The sequence below is a fragment of the Hippoglossus hippoglossus genome, chromosome 3, assembly GCF_009819705.1.
Source record: "Hippoglossus hippoglossus isolate fHipHip1 chromosome 3, fHipHip1.pri, whole genome shotgun sequence".
Lineage (NCBI taxonomy): Eukaryota > Metazoa > Chordata > Actinopteri > Pleuronectiformes > Pleuronectidae > Hippoglossus > Hippoglossus hippoglossus.
The window spans coordinates 10,107,957-10,135,687 of record NC_047153.1 but is presented as its reverse complement, the minus strand read 5'-3'; the positions used below and the strand labels follow the sequence as shown (position 1 = coordinate 10,135,687).

General features: G+C 41.5%; 3 protein-coding genes across 4 annotated transcripts; 2 read left to right on the top strand and 1 right to left on the bottom strand.

Annotated features, from left to right (window-relative positions):
* The first annotated feature begins 224 nt into the window (after nucleotides 1-224).
* Nucleotides 225-10,738, top strand: adprhl1 (ADP-ribosylhydrolase like 1). Of its 2 annotated transcripts, XM_034571315.1 has the most exons (9): nucleotides 225-1,166; nucleotides 2,970-3,134; nucleotides 3,220-3,345; nucleotides 3,543-3,683; nucleotides 3,790-3,917; nucleotides 4,003-4,135; nucleotides 4,242-4,407; nucleotides 5,920-6,400; nucleotides 10,102-10,738. In XM_034571315.1, the coding sequence occupies exons 1-9, from the start codon at nucleotides 953-955 to the stop codon at nucleotides 10,105-10,107; spliced, it is 1,560 nt and encodes a 519-aa protein (XP_034427206.1). In that variant the 5' UTR covers nucleotides 225-952; the 3' UTR covers nucleotides 10,108-10,738. The 2 variants fall into 2 exon arrangements, with proteins under 2 accessions (XP_034427206.1, XP_034427198.1); XM_034571307.1 differs by lacking the exon at nucleotides 10,102-10,738 and having other exon boundaries at nucleotides 5,920-8,551.
* Nucleotides 10,739-11,019: 281 nt separating this feature from the next.
* grtp1a (growth hormone regulated TBC protein 1a) lies at nucleotides 11,020-18,731 on the top strand. Its single transcript, XM_034571385.1, has 8 exons — nucleotides 11,020-11,674; nucleotides 13,459-13,610; nucleotides 13,711-13,869; nucleotides 15,231-15,355; nucleotides 16,358-16,454; nucleotides 16,914-17,086; nucleotides 17,814-17,999; nucleotides 18,091-18,731. Exons 1-8 carry the CDS (start codon nucleotides 11,601-11,603, stop codon nucleotides 18,181-18,183), a joined length of 1,059 nt encoding a protein of 352 aa, XP_034427276.1. The 5' UTR covers nucleotides 11,020-11,600; the 3' UTR covers nucleotides 18,184-18,731.
* A 227-nt stretch (nucleotides 18,732-18,958) lies between these two features.
* lamp1a (lysosomal associated membrane protein 1a) lies at nucleotides 18,959-27,006 on the bottom strand. The gene is made up of 9 exons (XM_034571373.1): nucleotides 26,610-27,006; nucleotides 22,530-22,636; nucleotides 22,205-22,424; nucleotides 21,887-22,048; nucleotides 21,591-21,796; nucleotides 21,368-21,493; nucleotides 21,222-21,288; nucleotides 20,958-21,125; nucleotides 18,959-19,963 (listed from the first exon to the last, which is right to left on the bottom strand). The coding sequence occupies exons 1-9, from the start codon at nucleotides 26,662-26,664 to the stop codon at nucleotides 19,824-19,826; spliced, it is 1,251 nt and encodes a 416-aa protein (XP_034427264.1). The 5' UTR covers nucleotides 26,665-27,006; the 3' UTR covers nucleotides 18,959-19,823.
* Nucleotides 27,007-27,731: the final 725 nt, after the last annotated feature.

Sequence of the window (27,731 nt, the reverse complement as noted above, 5' to 3'; positions counted from 1 at the left end):
TCCTATAGAGCACCACTGGCCTTCATTGTGTGTTTGAGCGTGTGTGTAAAATGTGTGTGTGGTAACAGTTGCCTCTTATCAGCTACATTCCTGCTTCATGTCATCATTGTTGGCTCTTATGATAATGCACTGTCCACTGTTACTCTGACTATGTTAAGGGCCACATTCAAGAAGGTGAAGGGCCAACTGAAATGTGTATAATAGGTCTGGAATAACAGATTTGCATCATGACTCAAAAACAGGTCAAATCTGAGGATTAAAGGAAGGAGGGAAACTCCCGGATACACTTCACATGATTGGAGCGTCAATTTGCTGATGTCAGGGCAGGAGATGATTCATGAAAAAAGTTTTAAATAGTGAGGTACGGATTAGAGCGGCTCAGTGGTTGGAGTGGTTGTGGGGGAGCATCAACTGGGATCAGGATCCATTCTTACTCTCCTCTTATGGGACGAGTGGGATGTCAACAAAGTCCGGCACCAGCTGACCAGCCCAGCAGCACATGAGCATCACTTCTTCCAGTGCATCCAGCCCCCCCCCCCCCCCCCCCCCCCTTACCCCTTCACACCCAGCTTATAGCCACTGGGGCCATGGGGATTGCCTTTTTAGGAGACACCTGATCACTGCTGAAGTCACCGCCGCCCCAACACAAAGAAGCTGTGGCTGATAGAGTGATGCTTTTGAGTGTTTGTGTGTGCGTGTGAGAGTCCACCCTTAATGAGAAACAAGCAGAGAGCTCTGATGGTTGGAAGGACGGAAGATTAATATATAGAAGAGACAGAAGTCTGTGGTAGTTCTACGTCTAGTAGGAATCTTAAAGGGCTGTTTGAATTCTACAGGAGTTAAGATTCAGATTTGTTTGGACCAGGAGTCGTCCAAATCCCGGGAGAGCTCATTTGAGAGATCTTGATTTGATCAGCTGGGACGAGCCCACGTGAGTGGAGCCCTGGACATCATGGAGAAATTCAAGGCAGCCATGGTTCTGGGTGCTGTTGGGGATGCCTTGGGCTACAGAAAGGGCCGCTGGGAAGGCTGCATCTCAGGCAAGAAGATCCAGGAGGAGCTGGCCTCCCTCGGGGGACTCGGGGCCCTGAAACTGGACTCCGACAACTGGCCCCTGAGTGATGCAACGCTGATGCTCATGACCACAGCAGAAGCTCTGATAACAGGTACGTTAAGGAATAATGTCATAAAGAGGATTTTAGATTGTCTAAGAGGCAGATTACTGAGTGAAAATCACAGCAAGTTTCGGAACTAATGTGATTCTTTCTCCTTTTTAAAATGTTAAGTATGAAATGAAAATCGACAAATGTAACCTCAGCTATATCTACATGTATATTTCCTTAGCTGTTAAGAAATGTATCACCAGAACCCAACATATCCCTAAAATATATACACGAGGCTTTGAATCTTTCTACACTTAGAAGGACCAGAATGGCTCCATCTAGTCAGTGGAGGCTGCTGACCCCGTACTGGGTGACCAAACCTGACGCATCATAAAACAGGACGTCAAAGACAAAATCTATGTTAAAAATCCTTTGTATGAATGCCGTCACCCAAATACCATCAGGAGTTACAGGGACAGAATATTCTAAAATAGACCACTCTGGAAAAGCTGATCCCCGCTTCTCCGTCACTGAACAATGGTCAGACGACTCCATAATCTGCCGCTATCATGTTCGGCTGCAGGTGCGGCTCAAAGCCAGTGTCAGTGGTCCAGGGAAATGGTGGTGACATCTTTTGAGATTAGGAGGCCCTATTTAGCCACAATGCAGCATGCCTGTACACACACACACACAACAGACAGCAGACAGCCCAAAGAGTATGGAGTGGAATGAATGTTGTTACTGTAAACACTGACTCTTCGTACCAGCACACAGACAAACAGCATGTAAAAATTAATGAGATAGCAAAAACTTGGCAATCAGTAGAAAGCATACCACCGCCAACAGCCACAAAATTCAAAACTCATCAATCCCCTAAATGATCCATAAATGATTCCCTGGGAAATAATTGAAAATGTCAAAAAAGCACCTATATTGCAATGTTGAAGAAAGTAAAAAAGCATTTCTGGATTTGCCCTCTGATCTGGATCCACAATTGAATGGGTTCTGTCTTTGATCAGGTCCTATCCTTCCACCTAGCATAACACTCAGTAGAGAGCATACCTGCTTAAATTCAATCAAGCTGCACCAAATTTCACACACTCATAGATATCAGTTCACTTAATGTGCCTGTTTTTTAAAATCAAGATCCATGAATTATTCCCTAAGGAATCTGTAAAACATGTCTTATTTAACAAAGCTAAAAAAGTGGAAATAAGGAAAAGATCCTGAATCTGCCTCCGTGTCCGACAGGTTTTGTGGAAATCTTGCTGACAAACAAGAAAACACACTAATGGAGAAACCCTCTCAGCAGACGTAATAAAAGCAAACTGGATCCTATGTTAAAAGGAATTATTGGAACTCAACTGACGGGACTTAGTCTATTAAACATTATTACTCTTCTCTCAACTCCCTCTTCATGTATTGATGACTCCAGGTCTCTCCTGCCTCACTCTCTGTGTAACTCAATCTGAACCACAGTCCAGTCACAAAGATGAAAGTTCCCGTCTTTCATCAAAGCCCTTGACCACTTAATTTGGTGAGGCTTCTTTGTCAGCGCACGCTCTCTCTCTCTCTCTCTCTCTCTCTCTCTCTCTCTCTCTCTCTCTCTCTCTCTCTTTCATGCACACACACACACACACAGTACACATATAAACAAACTCTGGCAGGGAGCTGGAGATTATGCCCGTGGATCCCAATTGACCTCATGGTGTGTGGACCTGACTCCACTCGCTCCACAGGCATGCTGGTCCTAATCTGTGGTGAGGCAGGCTGAGGCTAAACTTAGCCCGCTCATCTCGCCTTGCATGCCAGTCATGAATGACACTCAGTGTGTGTGTGTGTGTGTGTGTGTGTGTGTGTGTCCAGATTACTGGTGTCTGGAGGACCTGTATCGGGAGCTGGTGCGTCTCTATGTTGATGCCATGGTGTCCCTCCAGGGCAGAGCCCCTGATCCTGCCACAGTGGAGGGATGTGTTCACCTCAAACCTCACAACTTCCTGCTCGCCTGGCACACACCCTTCAATGAAAAAGGTTATTGGACATTTTTGTTTTATATTAGATAATATTAGTCGCTCCAACATGACTGCAGCTCATAAACATGTGTGTCTGTGTCCAGGGTCTGGCTTCGGGGCAGCTGCTAAGGCCATGTGTGTGGGTATGAGATACTGGCAGCCTGAGAGATTAGAGAACCTGGTGGAGGTCAGCATTGAAATCGGCAGAATGACACACAACCATCCCACAGGTGACAATGTTGGTGTTTCTTTTAACATATCTCAATGAATCCAGTAACTACAGACTAATCATTGTGCTGCTGATGAACTGTCAAGCATCTAGTTTGTATTTTCAGAACATTGATTTAATACTTAATTCATTATTTGGTGACTTTGACATGTCAGTAGACGGAACCATTGTGACTTTAAGTATCTCCCTTGTCTTCAGGTTTCCTTGGTTCCATGACAACAGCACTGTTTGCCTCCTACGCAGTCCAGGGGAAATCTCCTGTGACCTGGGGCCGGGAGCTCATGAAGGTCATCCCCCGGGCAGAGGAGTACTGCAGGAAGACCATCCGACACATGTCAGGTTAGACTCTGTTTCAGTAATTTTCAGTTTCAGTCAGAGTTGTGTCTGAGAAAGCATGACTGTCTGCTGTTGTCAGTTCTGTGTGTGATTGTACATTTCTATGCAGAGTATCAGGAAAACTGGTTCTACTTTGAGGCCAAGTGGCAGTTTTACCTTGAAGAGAGACAGATAGAAACAGAAGAACAGAACAAACCTTTGTTCGCTGATCGCTATGATGCTGAGGAGACAGACAAGGTAAGTTCTGACTCAGAAAACAACAAGACATACAAGGTTGGATTCACCTCCACATTTACTGTTATCTGTATCGTTGTCTGCACAGATATATAAACGTTGGAGCTCAGAGGGCCTTGCGGGTCGCAGGGGTCACGATGCCCCCATGATAGCCTACGACGCCCTTCTGGCTGCGGGGAGTGACTGGTCTGAGCTGTGTAAACGAGCCATGTTCCACGGAGGTGAGAAACACAGCACTCTGCACCTGCAAGACATTTTTCAAACTCATATTTAACATATGCTCTGCTCACTGTGGACTCACTGTGGACTCACTGTGTGTTGTTTCAGGTGAGAGTGAAGCCACAGGCCTGATCGCAGGTTGTCTCTATGGCCTCATGCACGGCCTGAGCCAGCAGGTTCCCTCAGGCCTTTACCAGGATCTGGACAAAAGAGGGCGTCTGGAGGAGCTGGGGGAGAAGCTGTACAAGGCAGCATCTACAGAGAAAATAGACAAGTAATCCTGATCTTCACTGGCCTGAACCCTACTGGCTATCAGCGGAACTGCACATGACTCTAAAACTGCTTCCCTATGTCCCACACCACCCTCTAGTCCTCCTTGGTAGTGTCTCAATTATCTTAGTGGCTTTCTGTTCTCTCCTCACCTATCTTGCCCTCTTCTCCTTGATGTTTGCTGCAGCCCACTGTCCACACATCTGACATGAATGTTTTCTACTCGATCATGATGCTCTTACTACATCTGGAATCAGTTTATAGCAGGGGATCTGGCACAGTTTGACCTCTTGGGCAACTTAATCCTGCAAAGACTCATCTCGCTTAGAGTAACACTATGTCACTTTTACTGAGCAACAGCGCCACACATGCTGTCTAATTCTGTTGGGCTGAGGTCGGACTGAGTAGTCCCCACAAACTGAACTGAAACACAACTGAAAGATAGATATTCCTTCTTCCTGAACACGAAGAGCTGCAGCTGTAACAAACTCACCAAACTCTGTTCAGAATTCTTCACATTTTATAAGTTTCCGCACTGAGTATTTGAGATAAACGCTAAGAATCACATCGCATTAATGACTTCTTTGTCTTTTCAACTGATCTACAGCTCAGCGTAACAAAAAAAAAAAAGCTGCATAGTGTTGCCTCAAATTCAAATAACAGAACTGGGGGAAAGAAAATTCCCAAAACAGTTAATTAGGAATTGTGCACTAACAACCAGAAGATAATTTCCTTCTCTTAGGCTAACCTGTATTAACATTAAGCACAAAGTTGTATTGTGGAGTAATTTAATATAAATGAGCAAACAATGTCCACTGTGGCTTCTGAAGTTCTCAACATTAGGCTCATTAAACCTGATTTTCTGCTTTTATCTAAAAATATTAACTGAATCACTGTATAACTATCTTTAGCTGATCAGTGCATGTAAAGGTGGTTGAAATTATGAAATGATTTAGCATACCTGTATGAAGTTGAAGAATAGTAATTGTTTTCTTTTAATATGTATCACTGTTTGCACTGTGATGCTCTTATCAGGTACAGTGTACTTTATTGTGAAAGCACCACGACATGGTGGATATTAATATGACATGACAATTAAAATTGACTCCGATATTTGTCACGCATGACGTGCCTGTCTCTTTATCTTAACTGCATCATTTATTTTGACAGATCGCTTCTTAATTTCCTGCCAGATTTCCTCTTCTTGTTGCACAACTGTCCTCTATACTCCCCTGAACTAATCAGCTGTAACACGTCCGCACTGCTTAAACACTGCACTTCAAGAACTGTACTTTGCTGCATCTCAAGGGTAACTGATTAATAAGGAAAAATTAAAAGAGGAAAACATTTTAGAGATTGCTCAGAGTAACAGTGGCTAGTTTTATATGGTCCCTGTGAACGGCCAAATTTACTCTACTAGTATAATTTAGTTGTGCATTTCACGTTTCAGTTTCAGAGAGAAAGAAAGAAACTTGGCTACAGGGATTAAGTTTGACATGTCCTCTATTCTCCTTAGACCAGATTCTTGGAACACCATTATCAGCCCTGATGCCGGTATGTTGAGGAAGTTGATTAGAGATCGCAACTGCCGTCCAGTGCTCCGAGGGATTTTTGAGAGTCTCCTGCATTACCTAACACAGTGTCTGCCCAGGCGGTCCACCGTAAACAGAAACCTGGAGAAGCCGGAGTCTGGTACTGGGGCAGCCAGAAACACAACAAAAGATTGTCCTGGTCAGAGAACGAGAGGTTCAATGAAACATTCTCAGCTTCAGACCAATTGCACAATGATTCAGTGTCCTGAGGAGGATCAAAAGACGCAGAGAAATACTGAGACCAGTTCCAAGATCTTCAAAAAATGCTGGTCGGATCCGGGGAGAGACAGATTGCCAAGCAGGTGTGGAGAAGACTTAGTTTCTCGGCGTCTCACCACATTCCAGCTCCTCCAATGTAAATTCACCAGGTCTACACCTAAACCTCCCATCACCCACCAGAGGGAGGTAGGAAGCCTGTCCTCCAGCAGAGGTGTGGCAGGTAAAAGGAGCCACAACCATGACAGTGAGCGAGAGACGCCCAAGAGGGACCAAGCTAAAAGAGAAAAAGGACTGAAGAGGGGAGGCAGTGTGAAGGATATAGTTTCCAGGTTTGCAATAGCTGAGCATAAAGAAATGGGACTAAATATGAAGAAGAAACAGCCAATTAAACCAGGACTCATTGGGCGAGGGATCCTCTTATCTTCTTTGATGGAGAGGTTTGAGACCATTGCCACAGTGTGCAGGGGAAGTGACTTCAAATGTTCACTAAAAATATCCTCTCGGGGAAATGACAAGGAGGTGACAGGAAGTATAAAACAAAAGGTGGCTTGTTATGAAAGAGGTCAACGAGAGGCAGCAGATCAAACTGTCCACAAACAAAACCGTCACAAGGTAATGAAAAGGAAACCTCTACAGCAGTTGAAGGGAAATCAAATTGCTTATAGGCAAGAAAAAAGACCAGAGCAGAAAGTCGACATTCTAACAGAATCAGACACAAACCTGAGAGAAAAAAATCCTTTGAAAGTAGAACAAATGAGACAAATGGGTTATCAGCCTCCAAATCAAAAGGCTGATCGTCATTGTTCATTAAATCATGTGAATAGTCAAGCTAACGATAGTCAAGCTACGAATAGTCAAGCTAACGATAGTCAAGCTATGAATAGTCAAGGTAACGATAGTCAAGCTACGAATAGTCAAGCTAACGATAGTCAAGCTACGAATAGTCAAGCTAACGATAGTCAAGCTAACGATAGTCAAGCTACGAATAGTCAAGCTAACGATAGTCAAGCTACGAATAGTCAAGCTAACGATAGTCAAGCTAACGATAGTCAAGCTAACGATAGTCAAGCTACGAATAGTCACGCTAACGATAGTCAAGCTACGAATAGTCAAGCTAACGATAATGACGTAAAGGACTGGAGGTCTGGAGGGGAATGTGGTCAAATTCGGACCATAGCTAATGAAACTCAGTACGTCACCAACAGGTTAAAATATGGACGTCAGGAGATGCTTTGTTTAATATCTGTCTCAGAGTGGGCCCCACCAGAACCCTGCCGGCTGTCTCCACTATCAGAACCCTTATTGAACAGGCATGTGGCGGCCATTGTGACCTGTGCTTTGTGGTCCACATGTGTGGATTCCTCTCCCAAACAATATCTGCAAGAAACCAAGCCCGAGACCTCAGAGACGATACCAAATGTGAAGAAAAACAGTCCTTGTGGAGCTCTTCCATACTCTCACGGCGAGTCAGCTGCAGCTGAACTCTCAAATCTAGTAGCTGAAAGCAGTACAAAACCTAAAGTTCAGGGACTTTCCCCAGAAACAGGTCCTGACTCCATGGAGAGCAGAGCAGTGGAGGATCCAAACCACTCCAGAGCAGAGGACATTCCGAGACTGCTGCGTAAATATGTCATCCCACGTGTTCACAGACTTCACTGTCATCAACAAGGTCCTGATCGATCTAATTCTTACTCTCAATCAGCTCCAGATAGAGAAACTATAAGTCGCCCGTCACAGTCTGATACTGATAAGACTGCTTCTAACAATACATTAATGAGAATGGAGAATTTTGAAGACATTGGTATAAGCCATAATAATCATAGTATAACAAAGATGAAACCAGCAGAGGCTAAACCACTAGAAAAAGACATGAAGGCTGCAGCGGCAGAAGAAGAAGTAACACTAGTGGACATTAAAGACACTAAAATGCAGCAAAGACTTTCTGAAGACACTGCCAATGAGGATGAAGACAATAAGACCATCGATGTAACATTACCTGAGATTAAACCTGAGCGATACGAGACAATACAGAGGCCAAAGTATACAACAATCAACTACGGGGATCCTTCAGTCAAACAAACATATAAACCCAAAATCATACGTTTTACTGACACCTTCACTTTTTAGGTTGTTATCGATGGACGGACGTTGACGTACAGTCAGAGAACTAGAATCAGTGTTTGCTGATCCTTCCACAGATATAATGTTGACTTATACATCAGCAACAATCACAGCAGCAGCAGTAACAAGTAACACTGGTGTCTTTCTTTGTCTTTCCACAACCAAATATGCATTGTTTAATCCCTAAAGTAAAACTTTTTATATCTGCAAACAAATGCCAATGCTGATACTGTATGTTGGTTGGCTCTACAATAAAGAAAAACACAAGAAAATGTATTGCTAACTCTTATCTTGTGTCACAACAGTGTTGATTCAAAAATTATTTTTCATTGTAGTATGTTTGTTTTAAATGCCTTTGAATGAATAGGATAGAAATGAATAAAAGGGTTCTACAGAAGAACAACGATCATTAATAGTAATAATATAACACTGATGACCTCAAAGTGACCTACAACAGTAAGACTGGCTGACCAGGAGCTTGTCAAGGTTTAATTGTTGAAAACGGTTCTGTCAACATGGTTTCTGTTTCTTTCTCTGCACAAAACAGTTTTCTCTCTACTTGAGAGAAACTAAACAGACCCCTTTGCACTGCGTTTCAGCCTCTGTGTATTCTTCAAGGTAATCTGTATAGGTAATAGATGTTCATTGAAAAAAACAAAAAACTTTACCACACTCATAGTGGAATATAGTAATTTTGCATTGACCTCAATTATTCTGTATGAAACAGCTTTAATGTGATTTTGGTTCAGATTGCTGTGTATATAAATCACTTTATAGGGAACTGGTGATGAAATACATGGTCACAGTGGTTACAAGGTTGTTTCAAAGGAAGTACGTTTTGTTAATCTTCAATCAACACTTGATTAACTGGACTCAGACGACCTTGTCAGCCTGTGGAACAGTGCCTAGCACACACCTACGCTAAACTGTAGTGTTTGCATGTGGTGACGAGCGCTGAGAACAGACGAATGGTCACACAGCAGTGCCAAAGATTTCAGTGGTGATAAGTTCATCCAGTTCGCAGTTACCACGCTGCCGGCAGGTGGGTGGTATTTTCACAAGACAAAGAGAGATCGAAGCCTTAATGAACCTTCGTCTGTCCAGTCAGGAGTTTTGTGTTGTTTGTATGGCAGCAACACTTATATCTGATTTAAAGTAATTCGATTTAGGATATATGTGGTTTATGCGTGGCTCTTGGTGTCACTATCAATAACTTGAGTGTTGTGTTTTTTCTTTTTCTTTATAATCAAAATATATTTCTGACAGCTTCCTTCGTTTATAAAAAATATATTTCAGCAACTCCAAAAGGGCTACATCAAAAAAATGTGTTGCGATTGTTTTTCAGCCTTTACGAGTGTCCTTTAACCACTTTTGAGTACTTAATCGTAAGTAACTTAAACTACACAAATTAATATGACCACATTATCTTCCTTTCCCCCCCAGCTTTTTAAAAAACAACAATTACAGGAAAAAGGCATCATGAACAGCCTCAGTGTTGTGTAACAGACTTTCCTGGATCTGGATGTCAGTGTTGGGACACTGTTTGCGTGCGGCTCTGCTCCAGTTTCTCTCATTTGCTCATAATCAAATTTAAAAAACTGGTGACTTCATGTGAGGTCGGCCTCATTTTCATACTCGTCACCTTTTCCAGAAAGACAGCACGGTCCAACTCTCGTACTTACATAACACTGTTCATAAACTGTATACGATTTAATTATATGAACTGAAAAAGTCATTAATTCATCATGTGTTATGTTTCCCTAAAGATGTGAAACTGTGCAGATGGTGGAAAGGAAGCAGATTTTTGAGTTTCCCAGCAGAGGCCCAGGTGAGTCTGTGTTTATTCACCTGAGCTACGTGGCTGTGCTGAAGAGGGCGTCGGCCACTCACCCTTTGTTTTGCTGCCTTCACGTTTCATCAGACATATGAACACTGTTCAGGTCAAATGTGGAACCCTGAAGAAAATTTAGGATCAGGGGGTTGATTGAGTTGCATGGCTGTTATCTGTGTAAACAGTTGGAATTTATATAACACTATACATGCCAAATAAATATTGAATACTTTTACAAAATGTTCTCTAATGCCTCTCTTGAAATACTGCAGTTGCTTAATGCAAAACAGGAGTTACTACATGTCCTCCTCCTCACATAGAGTTAATATACGAATATGCGGTAAATATATGTATTACTGAAAAGTAAAACTAGATGTTGTAAAAGATTATCATAAGTCCTTTAACCACTCTCCTGTTATCGTCCTCATTTCCTTTTAAACGCGTTTATGCACAACCTCACTACTTTTTTAGATTGTTGTGGGTCATATTTATGTTATAGTTATTTATTATTACATTTAATTCTATCCTATCCTACGTAGTTGATTTACCTCATAGTATTTGGATGTTTCTCAGATCAACAAGTTATGAGCAAGTGTCTGTTGATTTTACTCTTCTGTTTTACTCCTTTCAATCTCCTTAATTCTACTTGAAAATTGTTTTTAAACTGATTCTAAACTGATTAATCTTCCTTTTGTCTCTGTTGTTTTGAACGTGCCTGTGCAGCCCCTTGAATCTCCCTCTGTGTCTGAAACGTGAATCAGACTCGCCTCGCTTTGCCTTTTTGAAGTCGGCGTTTTCACGGGAGTCGCTTGAACGCACCACTAGGTCTGATTGACGTGGGTGTCCCGGGGCAAACGTCACGAGTCCAAAATCCTCCATGGAGCAGAAGAGGAGTCTGGACGGGAGCAATGGAGGAGGAGGACACGTGAGTAACATGGAGGAGATCGAGTTGTGTTAGTGTTAGTGGGGCGACTCAAGAGTTTCTCTCCGGGAGGAAGAAGAGGAGGAAGAAGAAGAAGAAGAGGAGGAGGGACCAGGAGCAGCAGCAGGTGCCTGTGGATGGCGATACAAAAAAAAACTCGAGGCAAACTCTCCACGCGATTCAAACACAACCGATAAAAAACATTTGAAGAATTGAACTGAAGCGAGTTGAAGCTTCGAGGGAAACGCTTCGCATCGCTTCTTCCATCTCCAGAGGATTTTGAATCCCAGGAGGAAAAACAGCACCAGGCAGCAGCTGCGTCTCGTCCCCGGTTCTCCTTAGCAAACAAAAACAAACATGGAGAAAGTGAACGGAAACTTTAAACTCCACTGTCCGGCCCGTCGTGAAGTCTGAGCGGGAAGCGGAAACCACAGCGGCTCGGTGGATCCATGGTGAGACTGAGGCTGTGATTTATTTAGTTTTCGGGGGATATCACCGGAGCGCAGGAGCCGATGGAGAAGAAGCACCGGGCGGCGAATGGAAGCCGCTCCGCCGCCGGAGGAAGCGCTAAAGACCGGGTGGGCAGGTAACGTCAGCTAACGTAACCTTGAAATATTAAATTAATAAACAAAAGTATTCCATGTTTTGAAGAAGGTGAGCGCTGTTTCAGGAACTTTCCTGGAAGCTCCAACACGGAGCAGCTCATTACTTTAATCCTCATTTCGTGGGAAATGTGAGCTGCAGCCTAAGCTACTGTTTCTACTGTACCTACATCTAACAGCTACTTCTTAAACACGACTTACTTATGAATTATTACAAATCATCCACACTCACTGATGACAACTTTCTATTAGAAAAAACTTCCAAATATTTTAGGAAATTGCCAAAACTCATCACAATGTAAATTATTTCACTATTTTTCAATAAATCAGTATAAATGCTGGTGGGTATGATACTGGTATTTGTTTTACCCCATCAAATTAATAAAAACGTTTTTATCAATACAGTTAAACAACCTATTGACCCTAACTACACAGTTACACTCAGTTTTTTTTAAACCCCAAAATACTACAAATTCACTTTTACCATGTTGTCAATAGTTTTGATGATGGTAACATCTTTAGGTTTGCACATTAGATATAAGTTCCCTAAATTCAGATTAGTTCTTCAAGATCAATTAATTACTCTTTGGGAAATGTAAAAGAAAAACCTGTTCAAAAAGTTAAAGAAAGTAATTCAAGATTTCAGAAGCCACCCTTTTGTGTGGATCCACGCAAACATTGATGGGTTGTTACTTAGCCCAGGTACCTAATACCTTCCAGAAGGTATTGTGGAAATCCATTGTGTAGTTTTCCATTAATCCTGCTGATAAACAAACAAACAGACGTGGGTGAAAACAAACCTCTTGCTGGAGGTAATAGAACAGTGAAGGTTGTAAAACACGTGTTGACACAGGTTTTATCTTACGGGATCACCAGATGGAAGGTGGAGGGATGGTCATTGCTGATCTTACATTTAAAGTGGTACAACAATTTAATCAAATTCCGTTGTAATGACTGAATGGAATTCAACACGCCCCAAAATGCAGTCATTAAAAAAATCATAAAGATGAATCATCACATACCTAGTGCAGTTTCAATGTTCTGACCTTTACAAAGGTTGGGTTTATTGCAGGGCGGTTCTCTTAGACTGTAAATAAACTGACAGCAGGTGTATATTGGACTAAAGTGTCATTAAAGTTGATATAGTTCAGTTGTAGATACAGGCTAAAGCATGTTGACTTTTTTTGTAGACGTGTGACATCAATACTTTTGTCTTCAGTATATGTATAGTGATATTTTCCATGGAGAAGTTTGGCTGTTGCACTGTTCAAACAAACGGTGATAACCAAAACCAACCTGCAGTCAGGTGCCACATTCACAGGCTCCACAATGACACATCCAATGTGTGCCCTCGCTTTTGTTTTGCCAACAAGGACATTTTCCCCCATGAGGAACGTAATCTTTACCTAATAATACCTTTTAGTGTTGACACAGTCACACCAGGTAGAGCCTGGACTGTTTTTGGTACATAAAAGAGGTGGTGGTGGTGGTGGGGGGGGGTTACAGGCTGTGAGGGCTCGTGTGTATTTCTTCTTCAGGGATGACTTTGGTCTCATGAAAGGGTTAAGCTGCCGGGAGATAATCGTGTTACCCAAGGCATTAGGTGGAGCCACTCACACCCAGAGCTTTTTCATGTAGAACCAGACTGTAGACATAGGTAATGTAGATACACATGCTACAGTTCTATGATGTGAATGCGTTGTTATTCTGATGGATATTCTGTTGAATTAGATGTCAACAGTTTCTTACCTTGTGCTTTTTGGCCCAGGTGGGATCCATATGGCTTTGAGCGCTCGGAGGACTTTGACTACGAGTCATACGAGGAGCTCATGTCCGAGTATCTCGTTGTGCTCACCCAACGGTCGATCAAGTGGTCCAAACTACTGAAGGGCAAAAGCAAGGTGCAGAAGAATGTAAAATGTAAGTGTGAAAACTGAAGCACATGTATCCTCAAGTAAGTGAGTCCTGAATGAAGTAAAACGGAGGGACTCACCTTAAATGTTCCCTTCTTTCTTTTCAGTAAAGCGTTATGTGCGTAAGGGGATTCCCAATGAGCACCGGGCTCTGATCTGGATGACGGCCAGTGGGGCTCAAGACCAGTTAGAGAAGAACCCAGGATACTACCAGTCCCTGCTTGGAGCCAAACACGACCCTAAACTGGTGGACACCATCTGCACAGGTCAGGCTGCAAACAGATTCAAAAACTGTGAGCCCTGGTACACATCAAGCCAATCTCGAAGAGCTTGCACCAGGAAAAGAACCATAAGCTGTTTTCAGACGTGAACTCCAGAAAAAGTCCAGAAATTGGGTTCAGACATTTTCTGGAGTTTGCCGTTCACATATAAAGAGCACAGCAGGAGTTTATCTGGCTCAGACTGGTTCACAACAACATGTTCCTGCTGTACTCTCCCTTGGGCTCACTCAGATATTGTTCTAACATCAGTACATGTCTGAAAGCACCTATAGGTGGATCACCTCATGTCTTCTGTTACACACTAACCTCTATGTAAACCCTAACCAGGGGAAAAACAGTTCCTCATCCAATGATTAGCCAGTTAGTTTCACATCAGTGTGAGCCCCATAAAAAGTTGCAGTTTGTACCATAAAGTTTTTTTTTTTTTATGTCTTTAGTATCATGCAGTTTTCTTTGCTAGTGAGAAAAAAGCCAGAGAGCTAAAAGGCCAGCTGGCCTCAATGAGTGGAAAAACAGATTTCTTTTTAACACACCGTCAGGGAATTCTTCATCATTGACTGCGTCTGAGGCTGATTCAGCTCATCAGTTTATGCTGACTATAGCTAATGGTCCTGAATACACTGCAAAACCTACAGTGAGGCACACAGGCCACAATGATGCTCAACATTTTGGTGTTTCAGAGCTCATACAACTCATCGTGACGTACTATAAATAGAGTACTGTATACTTCTCTTCAGCCAGATCAGATAAACTGCTGAAGTTCACTTAGGATATTGTTATGTTATGGGTATTCAGGTTGAAAACGGCACAGCAGTGAAAGAACCCCAGGGATGGGATTCTGTAAGAAACTGGTGAAATCATAAAATACAGTACAGGAAAGTCAATTAGAGTGATAGGTACACTGTGGTTTTTTAATTCTATGAGAAAATTATTTTTATTTTTCTAGCTGTGTAAACAAACAATTCATCCTTTTATGGAAAAAAAAACCCTAAAATGATCGTTCTCTCTGAAGTGAAAGGTGGACAGAAGGACACTGTGGCTCTCGTACCTAGTTACAGTTTAACCTACACTCAAAGCATCTGGAAAAGTTCACATGATCGAGTTACTGTTATCTCAACATGAGAGTTGAGATAACAGAAAGTGTCTCTGTCCTGCTTCTCTGTCACTCACCCTCTTGTTTGTGTACACACAAGCACATTATCAGTCAGTGTGTGTGTGTGTGTGTGTGTGTGTGTGTGTGTGTGTGTGTGTGTGTGTGTGTGTGTGTGTGTGTGTGTGTGTGTGTGTGTGTGTGTGTGTGTGTGTGTGTGTGTGTGTGTGTGTGTGTGTGTGGGGGTTTCTTTCAGACTTGAACAGAACATTTCCAGACAACATCCAGTTCCGTAAGACGTCCAGCCCATGTCTCCAGAAAGCTCTGTACAATGTGCTGCTGGCTAATGGTCACCACAATCCCACTGTGGGCTACTGCCAGGTAATACTGACCTTTAACCTAACAATATACCTATTCTCACTAAGTTCAATATGATTACTGTGACCATATTCAGTAGTGTCAAGGACTGTGTGTTATGTTTTTTGTTTGTAGTGTTAGAATGACACATTGTTCTGTTTAGTACTGAAATGCAGTGAAGGGTTCAGCTTGTTATTTGTGAGGATTATAGGACAAAAAGTATTATAGACAGACTGATATGGATTTTTGGGGCCGATACTGAAGTAAAAACACTTCCAACACTGATAAATCAGCCAATATATTTATATGTAAGAAATGTAATTGAGGCTTGATATTTTAAAGTTCAACCATAAACTTTACAAAAAATATATAATATGAATAAGAAAACAACACAAATAAAACAAAATAAATGTATTTTTATGTTAGATAGAAACATAAATGCACATCTTTTCTTTGTTTTGTGGAATTAAAGTTTTCATATCGGTAAAGATAATGTGTCTTTGAACAGCTCATTCATATCAGCCTTCAAATCTTTATCAGCAAAATTTAAAAAACAATAGTTTTTTTGCTTAATGGATGCTTACACATAACAAATCTGGCTATTTAGCTATTTATTCTATACTCAAGTATAGAATTGTATGTAATGTATGAAAACGGCAGTTTTTACAGCACTATCATGTCAACCAGTCATTTTAGTTGGTACTTCCAGGGAGCCAGTTCGCTTGTGTAAACTTAGTGCGTCCTATGTAAATGATCATGCTACTCATTTGAAAGGGTAATTTCCTACACCAGACCACATTCAGCTTGTTTTGCAATTCAAACAGGCAGCAGGTTGCCGATGGTTACATCATGTCGTAGAACAAGAACTCATTCATCTCTAATCCTACTCAGGTAGCCTGTGTTGGCTGGAATGGTTCTTTGTCTATTTATTTCATGTCCCGAGTACACTTCATGGTCTCTGTCCTTTTACTCTCGAGCTCCTCATGCTCTCTTCATGTGTAGCCTGAGTGTGTCTTTTGTCTTCAGGGGATGAACTTCGTAGCTGGTTATCTGCTAATCATCACAAAAGATGAAGAGAAATCCTTCTGGTTGATGGATGCACTACTCAGCAGAATATTACCAGGTGTGTGTGTGTGTGTGTGTGTGTGTGTGTGTGTGTGTGTGTGTGTGTGTGTGTGTGTGTGTGTGTGTGTGTGTGTGTGTGTGTGTGTGTGTGTGTGTGTGTGTGTGTGTGTGTGTGTGTGTGTGTGTGTGTGTGTGTGTGTGTGTGTGTGTGTATATATAAATGCTCTGGTTGTCCTTTTGCTCTCGGCTAAGAATAATCTTGTAAGAGGTCACGTGGTCTTTATCTGTCTGTGGCTTAAGACCTACAGTATGTTTTCATTTGGAATTTACACTCATTAAAATTAGTCAATGTAATGTCAATATGATTTAGACGGCAATTGTTTGTCAGTCAACACACGCAATCATGTTTTCCATTTAACCTGTTAATCCAGCTTTTGTATTACTCGAATGGATTTGTTTAGACACATCTTGTTATTATTTAAGGGCAATGTTTAACTCACAGTGTGTGTTGTTACAGACTATTACAGTCCAGCCATGCTGGGGCTGAAGACGGACCAGGAGGTGTTGGGGGAGCTGGTGAAGATTAAAATCCCTAGTGTGTGGAAGACCATGGTGGATCATAACGTCATGTGGACCCTCGTGGTCTCCCGATGGTTCATCTGTCTCTACATAGACGTCTTGCCAGTAGAGGTGATTGTCTCCGAGGTTTTGCCTTAAAACACCATTCATTGTCCGTCACATTCATTGAACTCCTTTGTGTTTTTTTTTTTGCCCGTTCTGCTTTAAATGCATTCCATACACAGATTATGGCCAATCCACCACGTGGAGTAGTCCTTGTTGTTGCTCCCTCTGTTGGCCAGAGGAGGGTGTTACATGTAAGACCTGGCAGATATTCAAGCTATTCCCTCAAGAGGTCACCCTCCCCACACTCTCAGCCACCATGGCTAACCATTCCCAGTAGTTAGGACTCAACTCCAGATTGATTCAGAGAAACCACCAGTTTTTCTTTGCTCCTCTTGAAACAAACATCCAAGTTACATGTTTTATAGAAGCTAGCAAGGTAGTGCAACGTTGAATGGTAGGATATATGGAAATTGTTTAAAGTTTTTCATTTTCAAGTGTATGAAAATAATTGTATGTATTTTTCTTCTTAATTTGCCACACCCTCTACCTTTTTATGTTTAGCTTTTTCAGTGCACTGGAAAAGTCATTAATTTTAGAATATAGGACAAGATGGTGAATATCCCTTGTACGTTTGAAGGTCTTCTGCACATTTAAGTTACCAACTACCAGTAGATGTTAGCAGGTGTTAGCGGCCACCAGCGGGGGTTAGGGAAATAACTATTTTGATCCCTATGTTAAACGTCATGTTGTGTATCACGACATGTGGGATTTACTTCTCTGTCAACATCTGCAGACTGTTCTACGGATCTGGGATTGCCTGTTCTACGAGGGATCGAAAATCCTCTTCCGCGTCGCTCTGACACTGATCAGCCAGAACCAGACTCTGATTCAACAGGCCCAGTCGATGCCAGACGTCTGCCAAATCTTCAAGCAGATCGCCCATGGACCATTTGTGGATGAATGTCACACTTTCATGCAGGTAAAAGAAGAAAAGGTGAACAAATTGGATCCTTTTATAATTGGCTTTCTTTAATTCTATAATCCTGCTGGGTTTTTTTGGCCTTTCCCAGAAAATCTTCACGGAACCACGAAGTCTCTCCATGGCAACCTTGACTAAGCTGCGGGCGACATGTCGATCTCGCATCATTGCAGAAGAATCATGACCCAGACTGATTCACCTGCTGCTCAAACTCAAACAAATTCCACTGGGAGGAGAACCCCGCTGCTTGTTTGCACCTTTTTAAGACTCAATATCACTGCGTCTACTCCGAGTAGTTTTTCACTTAAACATGGGTTTCCATACAATCTACATGTTTTATATATGATCATATGAGAATATTAGTCATGTACTGTATTAGCTGATGATTCTATTTCAACTTAATATGTGCTGTAGTTTATCTTCTTTTGGTAAAATGTGGACTAATGCACTTTACTCTGGTAAGTCAGAGACACTGAAGAGAGCTGGTTTGGTAGCAAATGGCCTGGTCTGATAAAACGTGTCAACACAGAGGAACCTGCCTGCAACATTTCACATTATTGTGTCTGGAATGAATATTATAGAGAGCGGTATGATGTACTATGCTGGCACAATCCAAAGTGAATCATATTGATTTCACGACAGAAACATCTTTAAACAATTCTCCATCTGATGCTTTTCATTCTTTCTGCATTATGGTGAAGCAATTAAAGGGCTGCTCTCGTTTTCTAACAATGGTTTGTCAAGTTTGTTCTGTGTTTGGGTTTTGTTGTCCTGCAAGCTGCTGCAGGATTACTGATATCAGAGTTTGTTGCTCTGGACAAAAATAACCTTGGTGTTGATCCCAGCTCTGGGTATTCTGTGTAATTTACACCTGGTTGGACAGCTCTGAGTAAACAACCATGTTTATTTTCCATCGAACCTCCTTTAAAACAAATCATAAATGTGGAATGTCTGTCCTGGACTTTTACGATTTTTATTAACTTTCAGTAAGATGCATAATAGAAAACGAGATCACATATTTTCTATGAAAATAAAAGATCAAATCACAACAATTTATATTAAGATTTCTTTTAGGAGACGGTGGCGAAAAATGTATTTAAGTGATGCAGAGTCGCACATCGCCCGACTGCTACATTTTTAAAGGGAGCAGCAATCCAAATATTTCACAAGTATCAGTTACCTTATTGTGCCTCAGCTCAGTGATGGGGTAGCTGTATCAGTCTCCACTGTGGAGGAATGTTTTTGGAAAAGATTCAGATTCAGAGCTTTCCCTTAGAATCACTACATTCATCTTTTAAGTTTAAAAAAACTACAAGAGAACACGCGTAAGAATAAAACTCCACCCAAGTTGAAATGTTTATACATCAGTGGATAATACATCGGAACTTTAAAAAACTACTTTTTCCTACAGTTAATTTGCCTCTTTTTCATCTGCACGGGATATTAAATAGGTTTTTAAAAAAAAAGATTTCCATGGGGAACAACAACAAACAGCAGTTAAAGCAAATTCAACTGATTCCTAGAACATAGAGTATAGCAAAGCAGCTGATGGTCAACTTTATCAAGCATTCAAACTATCCTCTCCGGCTTCATCAGCTTCATCAGCATCTGTACTCAGCAGGTATATTGCTTCTCATCATCATTCCACAGAGAAGGTGAAAGGAAAATAAAAAGTCCAGAGGTCACATAGGATGCAAAAAAAACATGCACTCGCCACATAGAAACATCCACTTCCATTCGCTCATGCTCGTGTCCAGTTGCTCATTCACACATTCATCTCTCCATTATTCAGTCCGTCGAGTTCAAGTTAAACGGAGGCGCCGCTCAGATGGTCTGGTATCCAGCATGGCTCCTCTTCCTACCTATTAGGTACGCAATGAGCACAATCAGCACCAGGCCAGCGAGCGCTGCCCCGACGATGATGGGGATGAGCATCTGGTCCTGGTCCATCTGACACTCCTCCGCTGGAGACAAGAGGAGAGAATCAAATGTTATGTCACAGAATCAGTAAATGTCGTGTCCCGCTGCAGCCTGAACAGATGGATTGATGAGGGGTGACTCTAAACTGTTGATCTAGTTCCTTATCTCTCATTTAATTTATTTCAGTAACTTGCATGGTTCTAGTGTGAGTGTGCTCCTTGCATGGCTGTTATTGACAGAATAGTCAGCACTCAGTGGGTAGCAAGTGTGGATGAGCTTGATGCAGCAAAACAAGTTGTTGTAAGTCGGCCTCTAGGAATAGCAACTCTGAAATAAACAATTTGCCACCTCCTTCTGAAGAGTGAGAAGATCAATTACACTCTGATGTCTCACGAGCAAGAAGCTACAGCCAGCGACAGCCGAGCTCTTCTTGGAATTAACACTGGGCCTGACTGACAGTCCCCTTAAATTCACCAAGCCACACCACAATGCACAAACACACAGTTATCTTAAGATCCATGAATTATTCCCTTGGAAATTGGTGAAAACAGCCAACAAACGTCCTGTCTCACAAAGTTAAAGAATGAAAAAAAATTATACATCTGCCCCTTTGTCTGAATTCATGCTAAAATATAATGGCTTCTTTCTTGGCCTATGTCCCATCTGTCCCTTCAAGTTTCATGGAAATTTGTTCTGTAGTTTCTTGTGTAATCCTGCCGATAAACAAACAAACCAATGAACAGGGGCAAAAATATAATCTCCTTGAAGAAGGGCACTCAGAGAGCGCATACCTCTGTCAAGGCTAACGCCCTGTCTCGCATTTGTTAAAGCAAGGAAAGTGTTGAAGCAGATCCACTTCAAAATGTAATGGGTTCCTCCCTGGGACATGCCCCGACCCTCCACCAAATTTCATGGTAATCTGTTCAGTGGTTTTTGAGTAATTCTGGTGACAGACAGACAAACAGCAATGAACACATAACCTCCTTGGTAAAGAGGTCAGAGGACGAAGATAGAAGAGGAGTTTGATGGCAGTTGTACCTGTAGCAAACTGGTCTGTGATGACTCCAAACGGTTGGACCTGCAGTCTGAATGTGTTGAGAGACAAGGTTGGTGCCACGATCAGAGTTTGCTCTGCGTTACACATGTACGAGCGGCCCAGTGAACTCGGCAGGTACTCCAGACTGGTGTTAATGGCGGAGAACCGAGCTGTGGACAGAATTATTAGAGAATTATTCTTTAAGCCAAACCAGTCAAGGCAAATAAAAACTAGCATTTTGTTTGTTACAAAACAAATCGCAATACCTGTCATATCAGGCCAGTTGGCGAGCAGAGATATCCCACTCAGGTGGTACTTGTTGGTCGTGGAGTTCTGTGATTGAGAAGAGAAGCTGAATAGATACTTGTACCGCACACACCCACAATAACAAACTGATGAGAGATGAATTTACCAGCGTGAAGGTGAAGTTGAGTGTGGTGTCTTGCTTTTCTGTCAAAACCAAGGTAGCTCTGCTGGCTTCACATGATCCTGATGCATTTGTCTGAGTAGGGGTCAGGTTTACTAAATCCTGGACAGTCTGGCAAAGTAGAGAAAAAAAATTTAAATTTCTATTTGACTATTTTTACTATTTATTTTTACTATGAGCGGTCTCTGTTTGTTAAGCTTTAAATTACCTTATTCTGAGATTTAGAGAAGTAGGAGATGTTGAACTGAAGTCCAAACTGAGCCAGGAGACATTCCGTGCCATTGCTGTTCTTTACAGAGTACATGCCGTGTTCGGGTGTTCCTGAAGGCGTCGGTGCTGGAGCTGTTGTTGTCGAAGCAGCAGCGGTGGTGGGTGGAGCTGTAGTACTGCTTGTATCCGCCAAACAGACGCTTTCTATGACAAGAATAAAATATCAACTCAACCATTGAGCAGGAGGTCAATCATTGTGGAAAGCCATCCATTACAAGAAAATCAAAGTCCTACCTGTTGGACTCAGGTCATTTCCTGGCATGAAGGCCTCCAGCCTCATGCCAGAGAAAGTGACATTCGCTCCACCGACTCTTAAAGCGACGGGGCTCACACAGCGGTAGGTGGTGTTGATTGCCGCCCAGATCCCGACGGAAGCCGACACCACTGTGACCACATCTAGGACACAATCACACAAACAAATAACAATTTAGTTACATCTAAAATATATTTCCTGTCGTATATGCAGGGGTGTTCAAAGGGACTTTGGGGCCCTGGGCATAAAAGGACGTGGGAGGGGCCTACATTGTACCAAACCAATGCGTTTGTTCTCACCGGAGCTGTTGGCTTCAGGGAAGATCGTCGAATCGCTGAGGTTGTACTGCAGCGTCAGGTTCGCGACGCTGTACAGACTCGCGTTGGAGGAAAAGCTCAGCCCCAGAGCATGGCCGGGTCCGAACACCGCCTCCAGCCAAGGAAAGCTCTCCTCTGTGCCGCACGAGCTGCTTCTGGTGTCGACTGTGGCGGAGTCAGGCAGAGTAAACTGCGCCGTTCTCTGAGGAGACACGAGTGATTCGATAAACTGGAGGGAATATGTCACGTTTTTTAAATTCCCTCAGAGATGGAAACCGGAACGCTGCCATCGCTGCACAGTACGTACCGTGCTGCTGAAGGTGTCGTATGTGATGGAGAATGATGCAGAAAGCTCAGCCTTAATGCAGGTGGAGTTCCCCTCTTTTACCTCCAGAGTCACGGCCTGAACACAACCTGAGGGCGAGAAAATAATGAGCAAGGAGGTACAATATTAAAATATTAGGAAAAAATACTTAAGTAATTACACTTGTATTAATTTGTGTGCCACATAGACGGAAGACTCCCGTTCTTCCCACTTCCCAGAAATAAAGCAAAAAATATCGCAGATACAAAAGCTGCCATCTTGCACATTTATAGTATTATTCAAACAACCTATTCCTAAAATGATAGAAACCATCTTTGATATGTATTTTGACTTTTTAGATTTGTCCACATCCCATCCATAGAAGATGCAGGGTTTATGACCTATACTGCAGCCAGCCACCAGGGGGCGATCGAGATGCTTTAGCTTCACATTTGGTGAGCCGTCATGTCGTCCATCACTGTTGATCAACTCAAATTATATATGATTAATTTAAACATAGTGTGACCTGATTATGAGCAAAATAAATACATATTCGTTATCAGATTTTTATTTTGGAAAAAGGTTTAACAATTGTGCAGATGATAACAGGGATGATTATTGCAACATAAACAGTTTTATATGATGTCCATGTTGTACATTTACACTAAAGCAGTTCACATGAACCACCAGCAGGGGTCTATAGGCAGCAGAGAGTGACAGATTCAAACCACAAACTTCTCCCTGGCTGTTTCGCACACTTTTTTTGTTACCAAAGACTTTTTGTCACATGACAACAGTAAAACCACAATAATAATTCATATGACTGATGACAGCTGTACTGCATTGAGGTGAGCAGGTTCCAGGGTTTGTTGGCTTGTATAATACACAATGAAGTGTAGGAGAGACTTCCTGGGACACTTGATAGAAGCTGACAGATTCAGGAGCCAAACTTGTTACATATAGTCAATGTGGCCCCTCTGAGCAGAATAAAATAAATAATTCAGCCGACTTGGCAACTTATATACACTTGAATTTGTATTTGTTTTTATCTTTGTGCCCTAGAAACTGCCAACTCACTGTTGTGTGTCCATACATGTGACATAGTGTGTGTACTTCTACAGTGGCTATTCAGGACTCATGTACTTATCAACCCTACTGCTCGTTTCTTTAAAAAAAACTTTCTTACCCACTTTATAATGCAGTAATGCAACACTGGAGTTTCACCACTTACCTCTCACTTCCCAAAATGTTTAAAAAGATGTTGATTCAGACGTCTTAAATGTGGTTGATTCCCATCAGCACAGACAGTTATTCTACTTCTGTAATCGTAAAGTACTCCTCAAATGTTTGGGACCATTAAAATAATTGAATGTTTCCACCAACAAGTACAGCTTCAGCCTACTGAGATTTGTTTCCAGACTTATATGAGGTCCATGTGACCTTTGACCACGGAGCTCTATTTAGTTCATCTTTGCATCCAAGTGACAAAAGTTGAAGAAATGTCCTAATGGCAGAGTTGAGATATTATGCTCAAGAGGCCAAAAACACGGTTTGCGAAGCCAACATGACCTTTGACCACCCAAATCTTATTTTATCATCTTTGAGTCCAAGTGAATTTTCAAATTTGACCAAATTTGAAAGGATTCCCTGGAGGCGTTCCTGAGATATTGTGTTCACAAGTGCTTAGTGAGTTCACAGCGACCTTGACCACCCAATTCTAATAAGTTCATCCTTGAGTCTCTTACATCGCTGAGAGACATATATTCAGCTTTTGGCTTGTGGGTGGTGTTAGTTGCCTCCCCCCATGTTACTGGCAGTAATTTCATAACTTATTACACAGCTCACTGACTGAACTCTTCTCTCTTCCACAGTGGCCTCACTTCCCCTTTATCTCCAGTGTTCTACATTTTTACAATCTACTGATCCTAATGGGAATCTGTGCTTCAGTCCATCAATCAGGTGCCATCCCCCCTAGTGCCTTGCTGAAACTTGACCCCAGCGTCACCTCTCAGTTCACCCTGTATACACACAGCAGACAGTTTACACAACACTATAATCTGATCACAAAGTAAAAGCATCTGTGTGTGCAGAGTATGAAGCTGCAGATATAAGTATTATACAGTCGGTGCGGAGAGAATAATGAAAAAAGGATAACAGTGTTCCATACTACCAGGAAATTAGGAAACTACCTGGTTCTGGTGGACTTAAATTTTGTCTAAAGCAGAAATCCTCAACATGTTGATGAGTGGACAACGAAACTGACCATCCACTATAATTAGAGATTACTAAAAGAACATCAATCCAGTTATATATTTTATAATGAGCATTTAGAGAGAGAGAGAACTACAACAACATGGGCCTGTTTACCTTTTGGCAGCCAGCTGTCTGTGTGTGTTCAGGCCGATTAAACTGGTCATAAAATAACACTGTCAGCCCCCAGTGTACAACACAAAGCCATCATAGCAGTCACACAAAGCTCTCAAATGACACAACAAAGAGACCAATCTGCTGCTCCCAAACACGAACAAAACCTAGGGATCATAGAAGAGATTAGAATAAAATAGAATAGAAAATAATAAAGTCCAGGGACTTCTTAGGTCTGTTTTGGCATCAATACCTGAGGACGGCTGACCTTTGGATTTTGGACTTTGGACAGAGCTTGCCGTAAAATTTTGAAATGCAGTGACTTCTCCTTAGTTTCCACTGGTTATTGAACCACAGCAGGAAATCCTTCGTTTTATTATTTACATATTTTATCTGTGTGTTAAGTCAAGTCATGAAAGACTGTAACAAACTTCTACACCAAACAATGTCCATCCATCTGGCCTCTCGCCCAAAGTGGCATCTTGACAAGTGTCCAAACTCCATCATATTCAGTTGACTATCACTGAAGACTATATGGAGACCAGTGTAAGTAGTCTTCAGATCCACTAATACCACATTGTAAAAAATACTTTAATACAAGGAAAATTACTTCATAAAGGAAAAATACACAGAAAAATGGTCACTGTAACTTTTGAATTGAATTTTACAAAACCATGTGAACAGCATTTCTGTTGCAGTTGAATGTGGTGAAGCTAATTTCTATAGGACTGTGATGTTCATTTTCATAACAGAGAAAAAGTTCTGATCATTTTCTAAAATTCATTGATCCCATTGTTCACGAAGCTTGTTTCTTTCCAAATCAGTATTCCAATCAATGTTGCAATTATTAAAATAATAAAAAGAGAATGAAGCAAAACCTGAAATTTGATAATACAGCTATGTTTGAACCATATCCTAAATAGTTTCAGATACATTTACCAACCTACAGGTAAAATACTTGGAGCATCATAAATTTCCTCTATTTTCTACTAAATTCAATGGAGTAAAATGTAAAATACTTGTAGATAAATTATAGTCGAGTAATAAGATGATGGAGCATGAACAGAAATATTTTAATTAGTACTTAAGCATAAGTACACTCTATATACTGTACTTAAATAGATTTTATAAACCTTCACTATGGGTTCTAAAGATTTAAATTTGACAATGACATGTCACAGATTATATGATTTTTATTTTTAGATTCATTTTTAAACATATTTACTTAATTGAAAATATTAGTAGAAACTGGATAACATTTTTACTGAGGTTGGGATTTCAGTGATTACATCATGGACTATATGATGTTAAAAAAAAACAATTTAATTTTTACATTTTTTGAAAATTATTCTGTAGTGAAAAAACCTACTGGAAAAATAAAATGTAATGGGAAAAAGGGTTTAATTGGACTTTTGATTTTAACAAGGACATGTCATAGACTATATGATTTTTATAAATTTGATAATTTTTTTTTTTTATTTCTCTATTTGAAAATAAAAAATTAAGTAAACAAATAAAAACAAGAAAGTTGCCAGCTTAAAATGTACTTTGTTAATTCCACAGCTTGATGCTTTATAATCTTCTGTCGATCAACTGTAATGGATTAATCGATTGATCCTCTACTTGTTTAACCGTTAACTCAACAACACTCGACTAACCGACTGGCAGTTTTGGGTGACGTCGGTCGACATGGAGCTTTTACAGCCCAGAAACACTCACCTAACCCGGCACAGCAGGCGACGAGCAGCGCGGCCACCGCGTGAGAGAGTTTCATCCTTCACCTCGGACACAAGACGCCTCACTGAGCGGACCTGACTTCTTCTTATCGCCGGGGAAAGACGAGGGAAAAGCCCGGGGAGCAGGGTCGTCGTGACGCCGCGTCACAGGCGCAGGTTGACGCACGAACCAGCTGCACTTGACTTGACGGAGGAGCGAGAGCTTTACGAGGCAGCTGCTCTTCTTCTTCTCCTTCTTCTTCTTCTCCTTCTTCTTCTTCTGGTTTCCGTCTCTCTATTGAAACAATAACAGCGTGGTTGCTCAGCGAGAGGCTGGGGAACAGCGGGGGAGCGGAGCTGGTGTCGGTCAGAGACAGTGACGGAATAAACCAGGTCTGGTCATGTGAACTGAAAGAGTCATAGCTGAGCAGTCACGTGAGAGGCCTCCTCCCCCTGTTTGTGTATGAGCTCCATTCACAGCAGCGGTAACACACTGATACACACACACATACACAATGATACACACACACAGAACACGACTCATCCTGAGGAAATGGAGTTGTTGCTGATAGATAATGTTTTTAAAGACTTTAATAATGTAGGTGATGCCAACAAGGAGTAAAGAGACATCCAGTGAGACACATTTTTTTTGTTTTTGCTTGTAACTAATATTTTTACAGACATGAATAATGTAGGTGATGCCAACTAGGTGTAAAGAGACACCTAATGAGAAAAGAACGAGCTTCCAGGAATTATATTACAATGAAAATTGCTGTTTTCCAGGGAACTCACAGGAGTGGCATGTCAAGTTTATTAAAATCTAAAGTGATTAAAACAAATAACATGGGAGGGACAGTATAAACAGACCAGATGCTGAAATATAACATTTATTGGCCTCCATTAGTTGATTGGTTTGACACATTTTCACTGCACTTGTGTTCAATATTTTAAATAGAATTTTAAATACAATAGTTATCTAATATAATAGAGAAGCTGTGAGGGGGGGTTACTTTAGGAGAGCACCCTGGAACACAACACTTGACATTGTGCATTAACTTCCATTCATTGTGGACAACCTCATCTCGAACCTTAACCCTAACAATCACCATTATCATAACCTAAACCT